Source organism: Castor canadensis, chromosome 7 (assembly GCF_047511655.1).
Source record: "Castor canadensis chromosome 7, mCasCan1.hap1v2, whole genome shotgun sequence".
Classification (NCBI taxonomy): domain Eukaryota; kingdom Metazoa; phylum Chordata; class Mammalia; order Rodentia; family Castoridae; genus Castor; species Castor canadensis.
This window is the reverse complement of record NC_133392.1, coordinates 7,639,862-7,663,114: the sequence shown is the minus strand read 5'-3', so window position 1 is coordinate 7,663,114 and position 23,253 is coordinate 7,639,862. Positions and strand designations below refer to the sequence as shown.

The 23,253-nt window shown below is 40.7% G+C and overlaps 1 protein-coding gene across 6 annotated transcripts in view; it reads right to left on the bottom strand.

Annotated features, from left to right (window-relative positions):
* Eef1akmt2 (EEF1A lysine methyltransferase 2) overlaps nucleotides 1-23,253 on the bottom strand; it is an 85,668-nt gene that overhangs the window by 61,379 nt on the left and 1,036 nt on the right. For 4 of the 6 annotated variants that reach the window (XR_012449593.1, XR_012449594.1, XR_002212014.2 and 1 more), the window contains exons 1-3: nucleotides 15,043-15,177; nucleotides 13,765-13,830; nucleotides 12,967-13,081 (exon numbers count right to left, since the gene is read on the bottom strand). The exons of 1 other annotated variant lie outside the window; for it this stretch is intronic. Coding sequence is in view for 2 of the 5 variants with exons in the window: in XM_020157864.2 (XP_020013453.1) it covers nucleotides 12,967-13,081; nucleotides 13,765-13,830; nucleotides 15,043-15,152 (291 nt within the window). In the remaining 3 variants the exon portion in view is untranslated. Of the gene's footprint in view, nucleotides 1-12,962; nucleotides 13,083-13,764; nucleotides 13,831-15,042; nucleotides 15,178-23,253 lie in introns of those variants that run through there. One more of the 6 variants, XM_074078124.1, reaches the window with a different exon arrangement.

Genomic DNA, 23,253 nt, shown 5'->3' with positions numbered 1-23,253 from the left:
GCATCACCACTACCGCTACCACCTCCTCAAACACATGAATTTAAGATCTCTCAATGAAGGATTAGCAGACTTCTCCCATAAAGACACAGAAAGTAAGAGATTTCAGGCTTTCTCAGACACACGGTCCGTGCTACAACTACTCAACTCGCCTGCAGCACTTCAGTGGCATGGACACTACATAAATGAGCAGACCAGGCTGCACCCGTCAACATGTATCAAAACAAGGGAGCCTGCATCTGACACATACACTACAGTTTGCTGAACTCCATTCCACATCTATTTCCAACTTACAGAAAATACAGGGAGCAGAAAACACATTAAGGGCTACTATGGAGATGAATCTAGAAAATCAACACTGCCAAAAACCATTTAGGACAAATGAACTACCTTCTACAATATGTTAAGGTGTAAAGTTAAAAAAAGAAAGGGTACGAGACCTTTAGAATCCATGAAACATATAAATTAATTGCAACATATGGACTCAATAGCAAAATAAAGACAACAGAGGAAAAGATCCATAAATTTGAAGACAATCAATATAAATGATCAAGTTTTACCAACAGAAAAAGTGATTGAAAAAAATGAACAGTCTCAGGAACCTATGGAACAATACAAAAAGAACTGATGTTCATGTCTACAGATTCAAAAAGAAAGAAGACCATATTTATAAAAAAAAAATTTTTTTTTGAAGAGGGCAAAAACCATCCCAAATTTGTAGAAAGACACAAGTTTACACATTCAAAAAGTTCAGTGCACATCAAATATGATAAGCACAAAGAAATGCAAAGAAGCACCATATCATAAGCAAATTGCTAAAACAAAAGAGTAAAAGAATCTTAAAGACAACTAGAAAAATGACACTTCTGGGTAAACAAATAATAGATCTCTCATTTATGTCACATCAGAAAGAAGTGATATAACATTTTCAAAGTACTGAAGAAACAGTTCAAAACTCTATGCTCATCAAAGACATCCCTCAGTAATGAAAGTGAAATAAAGACATTCTCAGATAAAGGAAAATTAATAAAATGTCTCTACAATAATTTTAAAGAAGTTCTGTAGAAAGGAAGGTATACCATCTGGTAAGACTCACAATGTCCGTAAAGGTTGTACTCAAGACAACATAAATGTAAATGAGAGGCTGAGAGGCACGGCCACAGCAGCAACTCAGGTCTTGAGTTCAATCCCAGGGCACAGTGTGGGGGTGTACACACATGTAATCTCAACTACTGAGGAGCAGGGATAGTAGTATTGGCAGTTCAAGGGCACCCCAGGCAAAATTAGAAGACCTTATCTCAAAAACAAGCAGGGTGTGGTGGTTCACACCTGTAGTCGCAGCTACTCTGAAGGCAGAAACAGAAGGATCGTGGCTCCAGGCCAGCCCAGGCAATGTTATCAAGAGATTCTATCTGCAAACAAACTAAAAGCAAAAGGACTAGGGGGGCACCCCAAGTGGTACTGTGCTTGCTTAACAAGTACAAGGCCCAGAATTCAATCTCCAGTACCAAGAAAAAAAAAAATGGGACGCTAGCCCCAGGCAAAAACATAAAATAAAAATAAAACAAATAAAAATAAAATTAAATAAATAAATAAAGCAAAAAACATCTGAGGGCATGGTTCAAGTGGTAGAGTGCCTGCCTAGCGCCCTGAGTTCAAACTCCAGTACCACCAAAAAAAAAACCCTCAAACTACTGGAAGAATTTAACATTTACAGGACACACTCCACTCTAATAGCAAGATATACACTTACCAATACACATAAAACATTCCAAAAATAGAATGTATTTTGGAGGTTATAAAACAAACCCTAACTACTTTTTTTTTTTTTTTTGGTGCAACTGGGGTTTGATCTCAGGACATCATGTTTGCAAAGCAGATGCTCTACTGCTTGAGCCACATCTCCAGTCCATTTTGCTCTGGTTATGCTGGAGATGGAGGTCTCACAAAATATTTGCCTTGGTTGGCCTTGAACTGTGATCCTCCCTATCTCAGCTTCCCAAGTAGCTAGGATTATAAGGATGAGCCACCAACACCTGGCTAAACCCTAACAAATTTAAAAGAACTGAAATCATACAAAGTATGTTCTCTACCTACAGATGAATTAGACCATAAGTATACAACAGAAAATTAATAGAAAAACCCCTCTATTTAAAAACTGAGTAACAGAATTCTAAACAATCCAGATAAAAGAAAAAAACAAGTACTTCAGACTGAATGAAAATAGAAATGCGACCCATCAGAACCACAGGATATGCCAGTGCTTACACATAGATTCACAGCATTTCAGTAATGTTTATGTCACAAATGAATAGCTTCAAATCAATAGTCTAAGCTTCCATCTTTAATAAGCCTACAAAAAAGAAACAAAATGAACTACAATCAAGAATATAAGCAAGTGTGCCGCGTACCAGTTGCTCACACCTATAATCCTAGCTATTCAGGAGGCAGAGATCAGGAGGATCGCGGTTCAAAGCCAGTCGGGCAAACAATTCAGGAAACCCTATCTCGAAAAACCCTATCACAAAAAATTGGGCTGGTGGAGTGGCTCAAGGTAAAGGCCCTGAGTTCAAGCCCCAATACTGCAAAAAAACAAAAAGAGCATAAGCAAATTTGCCAAGTACGGGTGGCTCATGCCTATAATCCTAGCTACTTGGGAATCTGATATCAGAAGGATGGTGGCTGGAGGTCAGTCCAGGCAAACAGTTCGAAAGACCCCATCTCCAAAATAACTCTAGCTAAATGAACTGGAGGTGTGGCTCAAGCAGTAGAATGCCAGCTTTGCAAGTATGAAGCCCTGAGCTCAAACCTCCCTCCCCCCATCAAAAAAAAAAAAAGAGCTGAGCACTAGAGGCTCATGCCTGTAATTCTAGCTAGTCAGGAGACAACGATCAGAAGGATCAAAGTTCAAAGCCAGTTGTGGGCAAACAGTTTGTAAGACCTATCTCGAAAAAACCCTTCACAAAAAAGGCTGGTGGAGTGGCTCAAGTGGTAAGAGTGCCTGTCTAGCAAGCATGAAGCCCTTAGTTCAAATTCCAGTGCCACCAAAATAATAATAAAAAAGGAATTTATTGAAATTGAAACATAAAAATTATTAATAGACAAATATGAAAGCTGGTTCTTAGAAACAATTTAAAAGTACTAATATTTAGCATCACTGTCAAAGAAAAAAGGCACAAATTCCTAGCAGTAGGAATGAAAAACATTCATATTTTAAAACATCACATTAAGAAATTTTTGAGGGGGTTGGGGTATGGCTCAAGAAGTAAAGTACTTGCCTAGCATGTGGCAAGCCGAGGGTTCAATCCCTGACCCACAAGTAAATAAATAAATCTTTACAAAAAAAAAAAAAAAAAAGAAATCTTTGAATTAAGCCAGGGACTGGCAGCTCATGCCTATAATCCTAGCTACTTGGAAGGGTGAGATCAGGAGGATCTTGATTCAAGGCACATAGTTCGTAAGACCCTATCTCAAAAAAGGCACAAAAAAGGGCTGCAGAATGGCTCAAGTGTTAGAGCACCTGGCTAGCAAGCCCTGAGTTCAAACTCCAGTACTGCCAAAAAAAAAAAAAAAATCTTTGGGGTGTGGGCTGGAGGTATGGCTCAAGCAGTAGAGCACCTGCTTTGTAAGCATGAAGCCCTGAGTTCAAAGCCCAGTCCCAGGAGGAAAAATAAAAAACTCTTTGGGCTGGAAGTGTGGCTCAAGTGGTAGAGCACCTGCCTAGCAAGTGCAAGACCCTGAGTTCAAACATCAGTACTGTTAAAAAAGAAAGAAATCTCCAAAACCAGGCATAATGGCACACATCTGTATTCCCAGCACATGGGAGGCTGAGTCAGGAGGATCACGAGCTAGAGGCCAGACTGGGTTACATAGCATATTCAAAGCCAGCCTGAGCTACACAGTGAGACCCTTCCTTGCAAAGCAGGCTCTACCGTTGCCTCAGACCTCCACCCATTTTGCTTTAGTTATTTTGGAGATGGGGACTGGAACTATTTGCCAAGACTGGTCTCATCTTCCCAATCTCAGGTAGGAGCCACTGTGCCTACAATAAGACTTATTTCTGATGCATGCAAAAATGTGGATGAACCTCAAAAGCATTATAATGAGTCAAAAACTCTGTTTCCAAAGGTTACCCACCACATGATCCCATTTTATAGGACACTCTTGAAAATCCAAAACTAGGGATAAGAACAGAAGTGACTATTAGTATGGCATGAGATAATATGAGTTTCCTGGTTAAAACTATCTTGAACCTGACTATGGGATTACAGGTATCTTTACAGGTGCTAAAATTCTGTACAAGATGTGGTGACTTATGCCTGTAGCCCAGCACTTGCCAGACTGAGGTTGAAGGAAGACCAGGAGTCAAGGCCAGCTGTGACTACACAATTAGAACCTAACCAAAAAAAAACTATAGACAAGGAAAAAAAAGATTCAACACATTAATTTTCAGAAATTTAACAGGAATCACAAAGATCATGATTCAATTAAATTTGAAAATTTAGATAAATTACTTAAAAACACAACTGATTCAAAAAGAATAAGAAAATCTGAATTCTTAAATATATGAAAATTTAATTTATAATTTAAAACCCTGTAAGAAAAACTCCATCTCCAGAGAGTGTCACCAGAAATTCTTCAAACATTTAAGGAAGAAACAACGCCAAGCTTAAAGAACTACTACTAAAAAGTAAAAAGATACTTCCCATCTTGTTTCATGAGGTCATCATAATCTTGGCAGAAAAACCACTCAAGAAAATTGCAAATAAGGGCAACTGTCAAACAACCTATCTCATGAAACTATATAAATCCTAAGCAAACCCAACAGCACATAAAAGAGTACTTTTCCCCAGTCAAAACTGGTCTCCTCTAGGAATGTAAGTCTTTTTTGACATTTATTAATCATTAAAATTATCTCAATAAAAATGTCAATTTAAAAATTAAGAGGTTGGAGGCTGGGGATGAAATGCAGTGGTTGAGTGCTTGCCTAGCATGCATAAGGCCCTGGATTCAACTCCCACCACCATCAAAAAAACAAAACAAAAAAAAAAAATTAAGGGCCCTCATGAAAAAAAATAATTTGACACTGGTAGAATTTAAAAATAAAAACATCTGATTATCTTAACAAATGACACAGAAAGCAACTGACCAAATTCAACAGCCATTCATGATTAAATTCATAACAAATTAAGAACAGAGAGAAATGTCCTAACTCTGATAAATACAAAAACCAGCCAGGAGTTGGTAGCACATACCTGTAATCCTAGTTATTTCGGAGGCTGAGACTCAGAGGATCAAGGCTCAAGGCCAGCCCAGGCAAACAATACAAAAGATCCCATCTCCAAAACAGAACAAATGGTAAAGTTCCTTCTTTACAAGCATGAAGCCCTGAATTCACACCCCAGTCCCATTAAAAAAAGAAAAAAAAAATACATTGCACTGTAATACAAAATACTGATAATTAGAAATAAAGCTATTATTTGCACATGATATTGCTGAAAATAACAAAATCCCGAGAAACCATAAACTATTAGAATTAACTGTGACTTAGTGGATACAAGATCAATATAAAAATCTGTTATACTTTTACATACTAACAATAAGCTATTAGAAAATGAACATTTAAAAAGCATAACTGCAACCAAAATGGAAAAAAAAAGCGAAACAGCTTGGAATGAATCTAACAATAGACATCTTTTTTTTTTTTTCTTTTTTCTTTTATTATTCATATGTGCATACAAGGCTTGGTTCATTTCTCCCCCCTGCCCCCACCCCCTCCCTTACCACCCACTCCACCCCCTCCCGCTCCCCCCCAATACCCAGCAGAAACTATTTTGCCCTTATCTCTAATTTTGTTGTAGAGAGAGTATAAGCAATAATAGGAAGGAACAAGGGGTTTTGCTGGTTGAGATAAGGATAGCTATACAGGGCATTGACTCACATTGATTTCCTGTGCGTGGGTGTTACCTTCTAGGTTAATAACAATAGACATCTAAGCTCTCTACAGAGAAAACTATAAAGTATTACTAAGAAAATCAAAGACCCTAATAAATTGGAAAATGGATAAATACATCATATTCATGGATTCAGATACCTGATACTATAGATATAAATCCTCCCCAAATTAACAGATGAATCGCATTCCCAAACAAAGTCCCAGGGTTTTTGTCATTTTGGTTTTCTTCCCAAAGAAATGATTAACTTTAAATTTTAAATTAACATTTTAAAAGCTAGTTATCAAAATCAATAGCCAACACAATAGTGGAAAAGAGATCAGAGTTAGAGAACTTTCACTAACCAAATACAAAGACTTAGAAAGTTGGACTAGAGGTGTGGCTCAAGAACTCTACCTAGAGTGCATGCTAACAAATGCAAGGCCCAGTTCAAACCTGAGTACCTCCAAAAAAAGAATGTGAAAAAGCAAGCCACAGAGGGGATGAAGACATTTGCAATACAAAAGGTCACACATTCAGGTGGCAAATAATCACATGAAAAGGTGCTCACCACCATTACTAATTAGGAAAATGTAAATTAAAATCCCAGTGAGAAACCACTACGGTTAACATCAAAAACAGCTAACCTAGCTGTCACTGTGGTTCACAGCTAATCCTAGCTATGGGAAGCGGAGAATGGGAAGATCACAGTTTGAGGCAGCCTAGGCAAAAAGTTCACAAGACTCCATCCCAACCAATAGCTGGGCGGGGTGACACATGCCTGTCATCCCAGGTACACCGGGAGCATAAATCAGAGGATGGCAGTCCCGGCCACCTGGGCATAAACAAGACCCTATTCAAAAAATGAATGAAGCTAAAGGGGCTGGGAGTGTCGCTGAAGTGGTACAGTACCTGCCTATAGGTACTATAGGTACTATACCACGAGGCCCCAAGTTTAAATCCTAGCACCACAAAAAAAACTAAGTTATAATGACAGAACTCCAAATAGTGGTTTACCTTTTAAAGGGAGTGAATGGGAAACAGCACAGGGGACTTCTATGGTATTGGTATTGTTTTATTTCTTGATCAGACTCGTGAGAAACAAAAAGGTATTCATTTTGTGAAAGTTCCATGCTTAGAGAAGCACTTCCCATAAGTTACTCCATATTTAGAGGGTTTCACCAATGAATTCTACCAAACATTTAAAGAAGAAATCTATCAATCTTAAACATTTTCACAAAATAGAATCTTGTGCAATGTTGCCAGCATAACCTGACACCAAAAATTGACAGGCAAGGATATTACAAGAAAAGAAAATCGCTGTGCAATCTCTATCACAAACAAAGCTGCAAGAGTTCTAAACAAAGTATTATATGCTAATGGCATATAAAATTTGAATCTGTTCCAAGAACACACTTAATATTAGAAAATGAGTCAATGTAATTCACCAACATTAATACACTACAAGAGAAAAATCATGATTATCTCAACACAGAAAAACATCTAATAAATAAGATTTGTAAGAATCACGCACACATACCCTTCTTAGCAAAATAGGAATAAAAGGAAACTTCTTCAATTTGGTATGGTCTTATATACAAAACAAACTTATGAGGACTGGAAGTGTGGCTCAAATGGTAGAGGAGCCCTGAGTTCAATCTCCAGTACTGGAAAAAAAAAAAATCTTATCAGATAACACCACAAGGAAGAAGAAAATACTGACAGCACTCTCTGAAAAAGGAAAAAGAGGTAAGAATGCCTTCTATCATTTCTTCTGAACATTCCACTGACAGTCCTAGATGGTGTAACAAAGAGAAGAAAGTTATAGAAGGTTAAAAAGGAAAAACTCAAACTGTCATTAATCACAGAGCGCCTAACTACAGATGTAGAACATCTAAAAGAACCTACAACCTCGCAAGCACAAAGCCGAGTTCAAACCCCAGTATCACCAAAACAAACTACAAACTTTTAGTCTCAAAGGACAAACTATTAGCTTCTGCAAGTAAACTATTAAAACCCCAAAAAAGACTGGGAATATAGTTGGCTCAGCAGCAGCACGCTTGCCTACCATGTGCAAGACACTGAGTTTGTTCTCCAGTACCACAAACATAAATAAAATACCAAAGAATCTACAGGTAAAAATAACACATGAATAAATCAAACTAGTATAATTGTAAGGAACTCCATACAGGAATGCAGCGAAGAAAAATGAATAAACTTCGGCTACAAACAATGTGAGTGAACCTCACAGAAAATGGAGTGAACAACCTAAGAGTAAATACTGAAGAGTTTCACTTACACATTCAAAAACAAACAACTTAATCTATGAAGTGAACATTCACTTGGCTAATGGTTAGAGGTCAGTGGTTACTTTTAGAGAAGGAACAATGATTGTTAGGGAGTTCAAGACCAGATTCTAGAGTTCTGTAACATTCTTGACCAGGGTGATTGTTACATGCCTATGTTCACTTTGTAAAAACTCATCAAACTGTACATTTTTGATTCTTATACTTTAAGGTACATAGCTATGTCTCAATATTTCAAAAAAGTCCATTACAAATTTTTCTAAGCATGCTAATAGTTTTATTTCCCTTTCCCCCTAAAGTCACAAACCTGAACTATTAAACATGGCAAAATCTGACACAGCTGCTACCTTTAACTTCTCAACTCTGTTCATGCTTCACACATGCTTTAAGTTCTAGTTCAACAATTATTTACAGACTCAAGACATAATATGCTGCTTCAGCCTTCATGTGTTTTAGACACTGTTTCATTGGTGAAATTGTCTCCCCCTTCACACTTCACCCACACTCCTGCAATTTCCACCCAACTTGGATATTAACTCCTCCAAGGTCATTTCCCATCCCTCCTTTCCAAAACTAACCACCTCCTCTCCTTTATTCAGTACATCCATTATCACACACACTAAGCTATAGCTTAACTGTCTACATGTCAGCCCATCCTCCGCTATTTTGGGAACAATCGAAACTAAGATCTAAACTTTCATGTTTCCAGTGTCTAGCATGAGGCTTAGCACATGGTAGTCACTCAATTTCATGCCTATGTTTATATCCTTACACATCAGACTGTAAAACCATCTAGGATGAAGCCTGTATCTTATACTTCCTCCATAGCAATGAGAAAACTACAGGCACAGTGATGGTATAACCAATAGTAGAACTTGTATCAATATAAGCTCAGTTCCATGTACTAAGTGCTTCTTTTCACACCATATACTCACCTAAGATAAGGTATATACGCCCTACTGAAATTGCAAAGAGCCATCCTCTTTTTATACATATAGATTTCTTAGGAAAAACTGAAGCCCAAAAAAACTAACTCAAGGTCAAGACCATAGCCAGAAAAACCAATACTAGGACTCAGATTCCCCTAATTTCTCACTTAAGGGTTTGGCCATAATCCCAAAAGATACAATCCCAAACAACAATCCTGAATGCTGAAATCCAAAAAAATCAAAATCCCTAAAGTATAAAATCTTAAGAGGTCAAAATCTCAGAAATGTAACTGGAAAACTAATTTTTAGAAATTGTTTAAAGGATTCATTTTGGGGCTCTACCTTATGGTAGAGTACTAGGCTCTAGGTTCCATTACCAGCACCACAAAAAAAAAGAATTAAAAAGACATTTATTTACATTTTTGTAAGATCTGAGGAACATAGAAACATGACAGAACACTTCATAGACACTTTATCCAAAAAAATTAGGCAATAATATACATGTTTTGAAAGCATAAGTATATTAAGGACAGCTGCACAAGTATTAACAGTTACGAACAGACAAAACATATCCACACAGAAACAGGTTGCCAGGCATGATTGCATACTGAGGGAGTGGAGGCAGGACAGTTGTGAATTTGAGGCCATCTGGGCTACTCAGCAAGACCCAGTCTCAAAAAGAGGAAGGAAGGAAAGGAGAAAGGCAGGGAGGAATAAACAAGTCAAAAAGTAAAATGTAGGGCTGGGATGAGGCTCAGCGGTAAGAGCGTCTGCCTTGGGTGCTTTATACCCTGGGTTCAATCCCCAGCACTAGAGGAAAAAAAAAGTGAAATATATAAACACAACTATTATGATTGGTAACCGTGTGCACCCAGCTTTCTAACTGCAGTTACCTGAAATACCTTGAAAGACAACTTATGTCTTTCGAGGAGACAGATCAAAATCTGTCATGAGCTAAAATCGCACTTGCACTTGCTCAAAGAGCCGAGCTAGGGAGGGAAATTTTATCTTTCATAAATGCAGATGAGCAAAAGAGACACCTCTTTATTTATTGAGGAGGTCTCAATGTTTTTACATAGAAGCCAACATTTAACGCACCAAGTCAGGGTTGTGGTAATGCACTTCTGCAGAAACAAATTCACAAAAATAATAAACTGTAATTCTCTAAAAGTCTTTCTGTAATTTATACCTCTGGTATTAAACATGATGCCAAAGATGAAATACATAGCACAGCAAATTAAATGCTGACAATTTAAAATACTGGTAAACAAACAAACAAAAAAAAATAAACGTGAAAATTCAACTCATGAAAAAAACATATTACAATATTATGGACAATTGCACAGAGGTAGTCCCTAAGTACTGACCAGCTTTCAAAATATTCACTGTATTTTGAAGTCTTACATTGAGATGAATAGCTGCTTTTTCTTAGGGCACAGCCCCCCTTGGAGAACACATTAACATTCATTTTCTATGGTGCTGCTCCTTTTGAAATTCTTCTATGACTCAATATAGAGCAACACGATTGTTCTCTATTAAAACTTCCCATCTTCAGCACCATGCTTCTAGGTTGTTTGGGGTACACAGAATTCCACTCATATACAGACTACAAATGTGGCAGAAACCGTACTGATGATCAAACAGCAAGACCATTGCATATCTTACCCTGCTTGTACACAAAATTATTCTCAAACCAGTCAGTGACTTTGCTGGCTTCCTCAAGCAAACATGGCTTCAATTCATTAAAAGCTCCTGGGATTGTATCAACTGGAAGGAATGCTAATGCAGACAAATGACATGTTTTAAACTAAAGTTTTAAACACTACTGTATGACCAATACACTCATCTGAATTTTCTGCTGTCTACAGCCACATCACTCTAAATGTACCCAGTCACACCCAAATTTTCTGTCAACTGCATTGGGCTGAGTGGAAAAAGACAAACTTTATTGGTCATACCTTGAAATTTACTTTTAGAATGCCTGATCATATCTAATTCCAAATCTGTCATTATGGTCTGGTAATTCAACTGAAACCTATTTTCTTCTGCAAAGTCCACCAAATCTTCAAATAAGCTTTTAAAAGTGCTTCCCTTTTTCCAGTCATTAAAGTGCCATCCATTAGGCAAAGTGAGGCATGCACTGGTTCATGTTAGACTCCATAGTAAATATATCTATCTTCTTCAACAGTCAAACCCCTAACCAAGAACAGTAATAACAGTCCACCATTTAATATGCTTTGTAACAATGGAGGAACCTCTTATCTTCCAGTGTCTTTGGTTCAGAAGGTCACTGATCTTGTCAATTTTTTTTCTGAGAAAGGGCATTTTTTTTTTTTTTTAAGTATGGTGCTATGTATGAAGGGCAAGGAAGATTTTCTTGCATTTTTTACCTGTGACTTCACTTCTGTGGTCTTTGAGACATTCACTGCACTTTTATTTGGAGACTCTGTTCTGCAAATTTTTTAAGTACGTAAGTCTTTTTGAAATCATGGTTATTACTTGGTCTTGCAATTAAGTGATTTTGTATTTTCACATACCACTAATAAATAGCTTTTTAATTTTCATTTTTCACCATCAAATGGCCTAATACACTTAAAAGTTATCACAGCCTTTTTGCAAGGGAACAATTTTGCAAATTTCTTCCATTGTGATGTGAGGAATACAGTAAGAAGGAATAATAGTCTGCTTCCCCAATACTGAATCTGTATTAGACTGAGTTCTCCAGAAACAAAACCAAGAGGATATGTATAGAGATATATAATACTTACTGGGGGAAATGACTTACACAACTATGATAGCTGAGAAATCCCACAACGAGCTACCTACAAGCTAGAGAACCAGGGATGCTGATAGCATGGCTTAGTACAAACCCAAAGGCCTCAGAACCACTGAAGCTAATGGTACAACTCTCAGTCCAAGGGCCTGAGGACCCAGGGGTGATGGGTCTAAGTCATGGAATCCAAAGGCCAGAGTTCTGATGTCCAAGACAGCAGAAGAAAACTCTACCCTACAGCCAGACATGGTGGCACACACCTATAATCTCAAGGCTTGGGAGCTGAAAGCAGGAGGATAAAGAATCTGAGGGTGTCCTGAGCTACAAACCAAATTCCAGGCCAGCCTAGGCTACATAGAGACCAGGTCTCAAAAAAAGAGAGGGAGGAGAGAAGGACTCTGTCCTAACTTTCAGAGAGGGACAATTTACCTTCTCAATTTGTTTTCTATACTCCTCCATCCTACTAAATGGGGTCCACTCACATTGGACATTCCCACATACTCCATCTAGACTGACGTTAACCTCCTCTGGAAACAACCTCACAGACACACGTAACAGGTTTAACGCTTAACCAGGTTTCTTGGTATTCATTACACCTAACAGGATACAACTATGACACATACAACTGAAAATGTACTAATCTCTTCCCCAAAATTCAGTTGTCTACCCTTTATACAACCTTTTTCTTCCAACGGGAATTGCAGTTTTCAGGACTTGGGCTTCCATAATTTCAACATTCAGGATTTTAATCTTTCAGGATTATGGTTTTCAGGATTTTATTCTTTAGGGATTTTAAACTTCACCTAGGATTTTGGCATTCAAGACTGCAGTATTCAGGAGTGGTGGGCACCACACACTTAGTCCTTTATCACAATCCATGCAGTCTCCTGTCCTATCATGTTACTACTGAAAGTGGAATGACGACCTTAACTCTTTATATTTAGATGGTTAATACCCTCAATTCCAAGACTTTTTAAAACTTTCATTTCAAAATTTGGCTCAAACACATGAATACTAAAAGTACCAACAAGTTCAACCAGGAAAACGCCATTTCCGGTTCCAATATCAAGCACAGAGGCATCCAATGGAATCTTGTGTTTGTGCATCCATCTTACTAGTCGTTTCATACTCTCTTCCCCAAACCTGTTAGAAACAGAATTTATTACAAATAACAGAAAAGAGCGAAATACAACTATACTGCACTTAAGTTGTTTATACCATATGCCCTATTAGGTCTTTTTTGAAAGTAAGTAGTAGTATTTGTGACTGTGTAAGAACAGAACAAGCTGGGCATGCCTGTAATCCTAGCTTCTTGGGAGGCTGAGAGTAGGAGGACTGCAGTTTAATGCCAGACCAGGCAAACAGTTCTCAAAACCCCATCTCCAAAATAACCACAGCAAAATGGACTGCAGGTGTGGCTCCCGCAGTAGCGTGCCTGCATGAGTTCAAACCCCGGTCCCACCAAAGGCGGGGTGTACAGAATAGACAAGGTCACTATACTATTTATTAATAGTTCTCTATATCAGCATTAACTCATGAAAATGTTCTGACACCTGCTGTCTGAGATATGAGTACATGTTGATGATTTAAAATTTTATTTCTTTCTTATTGAAAAATGACAACTACAGAATGAAAGCAATTTCCTAATACTCTGGTCAGCTGAAATCTGGGTCACTGAAAAAGAAAAGAGATACTTTAAATCTACCAATTTAAGCCACACTCAACTCAGGGTTCCAGAGTCTTAGGCTTTCTTTGGTATAAGCGTACACACACCCCTACATATACAATCTTCTGGATCATAACTGATCTTTTTTTCCCCAACTCACCAGATCTCTCCTGTATCTCCATATTCTTGGAAAGCCTGCAGCTCTCTCTCATAGACAGCATCCCAACTATGTAAACAATGAAAATACAAAGTGAGATTCTAGAACTAAACTGTATTGTGAATTAAATGGATGCTTCCGATATGTTACAAGACAGGTTTAAAATATTATTAGCATTATCAGTAAGTGCACATAGTTGAATTTCTCAACAGCACTGGGTTAAAAGAATGAAAAGTATGGACAAGCAGAGTAAGTTTTCTACATCTCTAGATGTTTAAAGTACTTTGAATCAGATGCATAATAAATGCTATATAAATTTTAGCTTAAAAAATAAAGAGACAATTGTCCTGGGATTTCTAAGTCCCAGACCCAAGTCTACCACTTTACTGTACAAGCATTAAGTTATTACTGCACCAAATTGACCTAAAAGTTAAGCTTAAAATGGGGGAGGGGGGGAAAGCATGACACACGTACATGACGACGACGGGACGCCTGTAACCCCGGCTACTTGGGAGATGGAGGCATGAGAGCCACTAGTTGGAGACCAGACCCAGTGAAGTTTCCAAGACTGTATCTCAAAAACAAAAACCAAAGGTTGGAAGTATCGCTCAAGTGGCAGAGTCCAAAACCCAGTACCACAACAGAAAATAATAATAGTAAAGTTGAAGATTTCAGCACTAAGCTAGTTCCCTTACTGGGCAGTCTCCCTATATTCTAGCCCTTAGCTTAAATTTTCTCTTCTTCGTTTTAAGCACAGTATTCCCCCACTCCCTTTATTTGCTTTCTCTTCCTATTTCACCTCTCTAGACTCCCAGCTCCCTCTCGTCCCTCCAAGTTACCCCTAATCCTAATCATTCCCCACATTCATTTGTCCGTCTATTAATTCATTAATTACTGAGCATCCATTTTAGGTCAGGTCACTTTCTGTTGCTCGATTCCAACTGGGGTCGTTCTCCTCCCCCCAAGCCTTCCAGCTCCCAGGCCCCAGAGCTCTCCCTCGGCCTCTTACCCTTGGCCCCCAGGCCCTTTTAGGTTCAAGAGTTTCAGAGTCCGTCCCGCACCCCAAAAGCCCCTTGAAAACGGGGTACCGCGCCCAAGGCGGCTCCTGCGAATTCCTCCCTTTCATCAAACCCCTTAACCTCCAAGGAGGCCCTACAGCCTCCCTCCCGCCACGCTCCCTAGGATCCCCCATCCCCCGAGACGCCCGGGGTCCCACTCCACCATCCCCTTCCCTGTCCCGGGTAGCGCCGCTCACCGTCCCCACTCCTGGGCCACACTTACTGCTCTCGGGTCCCCAGCACCGAAGGGACGAAGCCATCCTTCGCGGGACTCCCTTGTCGCGACCACTCCGCGGCTACAGCGCCACTGCCGGCGTCAGCACCCGCGCTCATCTCGCTCCGCGCCCAGACCGGCCGTTGGGGCCACCATAGAGATGAAGCGCGGACAGAGCGGACGCGAAGGCCTGGCAGCTCTAGGCGGCGGAAGACGGCCGTCTCTACTGCTCCAGACGCCGCCGGGAGTCGGCGGTGGGCGTGGCGAGGGGCGTGGCGAGGGGCGTGGCGAGGGCGGGGCTGCTGAGCTTCTGCCGGGTGCGCAGTGCAGGCGTTGGCCGGGAGAGCCTCGCCTCCAGCCTGCACCCTCCAGCTAACGTCAGCGGCAACCCCATCGTTTAGGTCTTAGCGCAACCATATTTGGACACTGACATTTGTAAGTGACAGTTCAGAGGATTGCAATTTGGATAACGGCTGGCAGAAACCACAGAATCACCTAAAGCCGACAACTGCTCAGCCCAATTAATACACAAGTCACCTCATCTCACTATGTCGTGGGCAGATCTGGAAGTGAGTGGGACAGTCGTTCGCATTAGTGGCTTCCCAACTAATTCCATGTGTGACTGATATTCTGGCTTGAGCTCTTCAGACTTGATGTCACCGGCAGACATGGGAGTTTAGGCCCAGGGAAATGAATGTCCCTACCCCCTACACACACACACACACACACACACACACACACACACATACACGCATACACACAGCACCCCACAATACACCAGCCTCAGGTGTAACAAAAAGAGTATCACAATGATAGGATGCCTCGGTAGGACTCAGCTCTACCCTGAGCCAGGCACCTGGCCTTATCCAAGTCTCAACCTCTGCATGTTCCACTTTGGTCACTGTACCATGCTCCAAATAAATAAATGGTGACTTGTTCTAAAAAACTCATCAACCTGTGAACCTGAGATGACATCTTTCTCTTTGTCTGACTGCCTTATAGGTCAAAGGTCTAGGGTATTTTCTGTAGCAGTAATGAAATACGCATAGTTCAATGTCCTAGGCAAGGATCTCAGAGGCCCCTAGCAAGGCTGCCTTCCAACCAAAAGTTGTTTCCTAGGTTACACTTTTGTTGACTCAGCAGACAGAAGCCCAGTAATAAGTCCCTGAAGGTAGTCAGCATCACCACCAGCTCTTCTAGCTCACAGAAATCCTGATTAGAACCGAATGTGCATCTCCTCCAATACAAAGTGTTCCAAGTTCTTCAGGCAACCACTGATGATAGAATAAAGTAAAAGGCAGATGGGAATCCATGCGCATAGTGATTAAAGAACTCAAGAAAGAGTGTAAGTAACCTTATTACAGAGCAATAAAACCACCGGATACCACAGCCAATTAGTGCTGCCCTGGGTGAATGGTTGCTTTGATCTTTTCTAGACTCTAGATGACAGAAAATGCAAGCTTGAGTGTGACTGAGTGGGTCTTAAAAACTTTTAAGTTCTAATTAAGAAGTAACCATGAAAGATAAGCCCATCTTCAGCCTGGTGTCACGTCAACACTTAAGATGTTTCTGCTGTGTGTGATGAAAGCTATAAACAGTTGTTGGTATGGAGCCTGGGAAAAACTGGTGGTTTATACAAAGTTCCTTTCCTGACTCCAGGCAGGATTACTCTGCTTAATTCAAAATGCTGTTGGGGGTACCACCTCTGATCACCAGGGCAACCAAATTCTTGGTAGGGAGAAGAGAACCTCCATCAAGTGAACAGCCTGTCACCAGGGAAGCAGAATATGCCAAGGAACACAGTCCCTCCCACCAGGTACCAGTTACATGAGGCAGTTACGAGACAGGCATGCCTGTCTCAGCTTTCTGATCCCTGTGGACTGGCACCTATTCATCCATAATGCCTCTGAAACCACACTCCCAAGAGTTCTCAAGCACTTCCCAATTGGCAAACCTGAGGGTTAAGTGCAGGGCTTACCTTCCTTGACTCTGTAGCAGTCAGCACTGTTACACACATTTCTTTTTTGTTTGTTTTGTTTTTTGTGGCACTGAGGTTTGAACTCAGGGCCTCATGCTTGCTGGGCAGGTACTCTTACCACTCCACCAGCCCTTGAACACCCTTCCTGAAAACCCCTCTTTATTTTCTCACCACCTCCTGCTCTGACATGAGTCTTCAAAAATGGCCACTGGGCACCTGGCTCTGGAGTTGGACCCCTAGTTTTGAGTCCTGACCTCATGGTCTGTGACCATGGGCAAATTCTTTTACTTCCTAGGGCCTCAGTTTACCCATTCTTATTACAAGGATAATAGTAATACCTGTCACATGGGAGCATTGTAGAGAATAAATTACATCAGTCTAGTCAAACTCCTACCTCCCTGGAACATGGCAAATGCTCAGTAAATATGAGCTCAGTTACTTCAATCGTAAAATAGAATTCAATTGTAAAATAGAATTTAAAATGAGTCTACTTCTGAGAGTTGTCAGGAAGAGTAACTAGATTAATTCAGTGTACATGTAAAGAGGTTAGCATAGGAGCTGACATATTGTCAGGGCTCAGGAAATATTAGCGATCATTCTTCTTACAGGTTGCCTATCCTAATCCAAAAATCCAAAATCCAAAATGCTCCAAAATCCAAAGTTTCACACTCAAAAATTTTCAGAGTTTGAAACATTTCAGGTTTCAAATTTGGGGATTAGGGAGCCTCAACTAGTAAATTCTGTGCAAATATTCCAAAATCCAAAAAATCCAAATTCTGAAATACTTCTGGTTCCAAGCATTTCCAGTAAAGGATTCTTGGCCTGTAGTTATTCTAACATCTTGACCAAGCTTCGTATTTTTCTTGCCATTCTCTGGATGTCCCTTGTTACAGTAAAATGGATGAAACTGAATTCAAGTGCATGGCTCTCCCATGCCTCCAAAGCCTCTCTTACCTGTTCTGCATTCCATTTGTCCCTGACCCTCTATACCGTCACCCAAAGTGGGGCATCATCCCTGTCCTTCGCTCCCTCACAGTCTCCTTTTGGTCTCTGGGCTCAGGCATTTCCCAGTCACCACTTCCCTACCACTCACACTCACAGCTCACTGCTCGCTGAGGCCATTGCAGCAGCTACCCAATAAACCTCCATGAGCCATTCAGCACCAGGTCCTTCAGCAGGCCCCATCTCTGCCTGGCTACCCTCTCTTTCTCCAAATAGATCCTCAAGACTCAGCCAGCTACCCTCTCCTTCAGCACCTGACACTACTCATTCTTTTCCTTTGCATTTTCCTGCCTGATCACAGACTATGGCATCTAGCAGGCTTGAACATCAATCGCAGCTTACTTCTGTCCAGGAATGACCTTAGGCAAGTTACTTAACTTAAACCTCTTAAATCTTGCTTTCCTGAGCTGCAATATGGGGCATAATCCAAATGAAACTAGACTTGTTCCCACTTTCAGATTCATCCTAGCAGAGTGTGTCATTCCCATGCATATATGCATATGGAAACACATTGCTTTTTTTTTTTTTTTTTTTTTTTTTGCAGTGCTGAGGCTTGAACTCAGGGCCTTTACCTTGAGATAGGGTCTCAAGAACTATTTGCCTAGGCTGGTTTCAAACTTCGATCATCCTGATCTCCACCTCCTGAGTAGCTAGGATTACAAGCCTGAGCCACTGGTGCCTGGCTACATTGCTTTCTTTTTTTTTTTTTTTTTTTATATGTATAGGTGGAATCTGACCATTTGCAGTATTTGCAACTTGCTTTTTTTTTTTTTAAACTCAGGACCTCTTATTTGCTAAACAAACTTTCTACCTTTTGAGTCATTCACCAAGTCCTTTGGTTTTTGTATTTTGGCTATGAGATAGGGTCCTGATAACTCTGCCCAGGGAAAGTTGATCTTGAACTCAGGATCCTCCTGCCTTGTCTCCCAAGTAGGATTACAGACATGAACCACCAACCCAGCCTCTTGCATCTTCACTTAACCGCGGTGCTGTAATGATATCCTTGTTCTTGTCAATGCCTATAGATTGATCGCTTATTTTTTAAACTACTTCATAATAAGAATAACAATCATTAGGCTGTACTGTGTGCCAGGAACTGGGTAACCACATCCAGTATATTTTCTCAGATACACCTATAGATAGCTACCTGAGCTTTCACAGTTGTCAATCCACAGAGTTGTCCAAGGTTGCACAGTAAGTGCTAGAGCTAAGACTGGAGCCCACGAAGTCTATCCTAAAGACTCCAAGTGAAACCACGACATACAGCCTCAATCTCAGACTCATAGATGTTTTTGAGGTTTGTTTGTTTGTTTTTTTCAGTACTGGGGTTTGAACTCAGCGTCTACACCTTGAGCCACTCCACCTGCCCTTTTTGTGATGGGTATTTTCGAGATAGGGTCTCTCAAACTGTTTGCCTGGGTTGCCTTCGAACCTCAATCCTCTTGAGTTGCTAGGATTATAGGCGTGAGCCACCGGTACCTGGCTATTCTAAATGTTTTGCTGAAGGTTTTCATGAGGAAGGCAGTTAAGAGAGATTACATCACACAACACACATTACTAGATCCTAAACATCCTTCATCCTTGTCTCTCTTTCCCACAATCCAGAATCTCACTGCAGCTACTCACCTTCTCTCCCTACTTTCTTTCTCCCTTCCCATAACTCTGCCAGTACATCTGGCTCTCTTTCCTCTTTCATCTCCTGTATCCCAAATTGTTTCCTGATTGCGTAGCCAAGACCCCTCCTTATTAGCAAGCCTTCTTTTGTCTCCATCCCCCCACAGCCACCTGCCGATGGAACAAAACCATCTTTCCTGGGACCCTCTCACTTTTTCATGCAACATTTGACCACCAGTTATGTATTGGCGTTCTTCCATCTGATGAGATGCAATGGTAAGCAAATCAAACACAAATCCTCATGTTCATGAAGTTCAGAAGAGGTTGGAGGAGGGGAAAAGACAATAGACAGTATAAATGAATAAAACAGAAATGATGCTCTTGATAGTGATGTGGTAAAGGGAAAAGTAAATCGGGGAAGAAATATTAAGAAAGATGGAGTAAGCATTGTCATCCTCGTTCCAGTGACCAGAGAAGGACACTGTGAGGTGTGGCACTGAGTGAAAACCTAACCAAGGTTGTCAAAGGTTGTATACCAGAGAAGCAGAGGCTGAGTCTGAGACTGAGATGAATATGGAAGAAGTTGATCAGGGAGTGCTCCCAGGATCAACATCTGCTGTGAGGGAAAAGAAGCAGCATTGGCTGGAGGAAGTAGTTGGGCTGGGATACCCTCACCATGGAGCTCTAGCAAACCCCTCTCCTCATGGACTGTGGGCACTCAGAAGCTAGAAAGTCTTTTGGATTTGTCCCAAGTTGGAGTAAAGGAGCCACACTGACCAGGCATTGAATGTTGTTCACCCAGGATGGGAGGATGACCTTGGGCGATGACATACTGTTCCATCAGGGACAACTCCAGGAGAGAGCTGAAAACTGAAAGCTGAGAGCTGTCAGAAGACAACCTCCCCAGCAATCAAGATAATAAGTGAATCCTTCCTGCAAGAGGAGGTCTGGGTGGTCCATCAAAGCATCTAGGGCAAACATAAAAGAGTGAGTCATGTAGCTATCCAGCAGACCAGTATTCCAGGGAAAGGAAACAGCAAGTGCAAAGACTCTAAGAGCTAGGGATATTCAAAAAGCAGAAAAGAGAGGAGTGTAGCTGAAGCTAAGTAAACAAAGGGGACCCCAAACTCTTAAGTTGATACAGGAAAGAGTAGGAAATACTCTGGAGTTAGTAGGTATAGGTAAGAACTTTCTCAACGAAACCCCAGCAGCACAGCAACTAAGAGATAGCATAGATAAATGGGACCTCATAAAACTAAAAAGCTTCTGTTCATCAAAAGAAATGGTCTCTAAACTGAAGAGAACACCCACAGAGTGGGAGAAAATATTTGCCAACTATACATCAGACAAAGGACTGATAGCCAGAATATATAGGGATCTTAAAAAACTAAATTCTCCCAAAACTAATGAACCAATAAAGAAATGGGCAAGTGAACTAAACAGAACTTTCTCAGAAGAAGAAATTCAAATGGCCAAAAAACACATGAAAAAATGCTCACCATCGCTAGCCATTAAGGAAATGCAAATTAAAACTACACTAAGATTCCACCTCACCCCTGTTAGAACAGCCATCATCAGCAACACCACCAACAACAGGTGTTGGCGAGGATGCGGGGAAAAAGGAACCCTCTTACACTGTTGGTGGGAATGTAGACTAGTACAACCACTCTGGAAAAAAATTTGGAGGCTACTTAAAAAGCTAGACATGGATCTACCATTTGATCCAGTAATACCACTCTTGGGGATATACCCAAAAGACTGTGACACAGGTTACTCCAGAGGCACCTGCACACCCATGTTTATTGCGGCACTATTCACAATAGCCAAGTTATGGAAACAGCCAAGATGCCCCACCACTGACGAATGGATTAAGAAAATGTGGTATCCATACACAATGGAATTCTATGCAGCCATGAAGAAGAACGAAATGTTATATCATTCGCTGGTAAATGGATGGAATTGGAGAACATCATTCTGAGTGAGGTTAGCCTGGCCCAAAAGACCACAAATCATATGTTCTCCCTCATATGTGGACATTAGATCAAGGGCAAACGCAACAAGGGGATTGGACTATGAGCACATGATAAAAGCGAGAGCACACAAGGGAGGGGTGAGGATAGGTAAGACACCTAAAAAACTAGCTAGCCTTTGTTGCCCTTAACGCAGAGAAACTAAAGCAGATACCTTAAAGCAACTGAGGCCAATAGGAAAAGGGGAACAGGTACTAGAGAAAAGGTTAGATCAAAAAGAATTAACCTAGAAGGTAACACCCACGCACAGGAAATCAATGTGAGTCAACTCCCTGTATAGCTATCCTTATCTCAACCAGCAAAAACCCTTGTTCCTTCCTATTATTGCTTATACTCTCTCTACAACAAAATTAGAAATAAGGGCAAAATAATTTCTGCTGGGTATTGAGGCGGTAGGGGGGAGAGGGAGGGGGCGGAGTGTGTGGTAAGGGAGGGGGTGGGGGCAGGGGGGAGAAATGAACCAAGCCTTGTATGCACATATGAATAATAAAAGAAAAATGAAAAAAATAAAAATAAAAAAAAGTAAACAAAGGGGGCAGTAGCAGAAAATGAAGTCAGAAGTAGAATAAGGGTCAGGTTGGGGTGTGGCCAAGAAGCAGCATGATTTACATTTTACATTAAAATGTTGACATGACCATTTTGGCTACTACTTGGCAGAGAGGGTTAAAGGCAAAAGCAGCCCCATCACCACTGACATTTTGGAAGGGGCAGTTCTTTGTTATGAGGCCTTTCCTAAGTTTGACATCGGAAAATGTCTTCAACTATTGCCAAGCATCTCTTGAGGAACAAAACAGCCACCTGTTGGGGCTCCCTGACATAGAACATTACTGTAGTAACCAGGAGACAAGACAATGGTGGTTTGAACTAGGTGGCAGGTATGCTGGAGGTGAACTGTAGGACTCTGGATATATTTTGAACACTGCTAGCTGATCAAAGGTGTGGTGTGAGAGAAAGACTGACTCTAAGGTTTTTGACTTGTGTAACCGTCAGAAAACAGTTCGATTTGCTGAGCTTGAAAAGGGTGTAAGAGAAGGAGCTTTGCTGGAAACCAAGAGCCCAGTTTTGAACATGACTCAACAAATTGAAATATAATGATTAATAATGTTAGTAGGTTTCTTTTTTTCTAACTTTGATAGTTTATTTTAGCTATTTGTTGCTTTTAATCTTCTTTCATGATTTTTCATTAAATTGGCACTTTATTTATTTATTTGTTTACAGACTGAGGCTGGCTATGTAGCCTAGGCTGGCCTCGAACTTGCTATCTTCCTGCCTCCACCTCCCAAGTGGTGGGATTCCAAATGCCAGCCACCACCTCCGGCTTAAATTTGCAATCTTTTGTACCTAGAATCCAATCACTTCTCACCACCCTTTACTTCTAACCCCCATTCCGCCATCACCGGATTAATGTGAGTCCCCTTCCTCTGTTGTCTCCTCTATGCACTAGTCTCAACCAGGCAGGCTGTGCTCTGTTCAAGTTGAAGTCACCTCATGTCATTCTCGAATTGCCTGAATTATCGCCCGCCTTTCATCCGTCATATCTGCAAATGTTGGTTTTTAATACTAAAAGTTTCATTTGCAAAAGGGTCAACTGTGGAA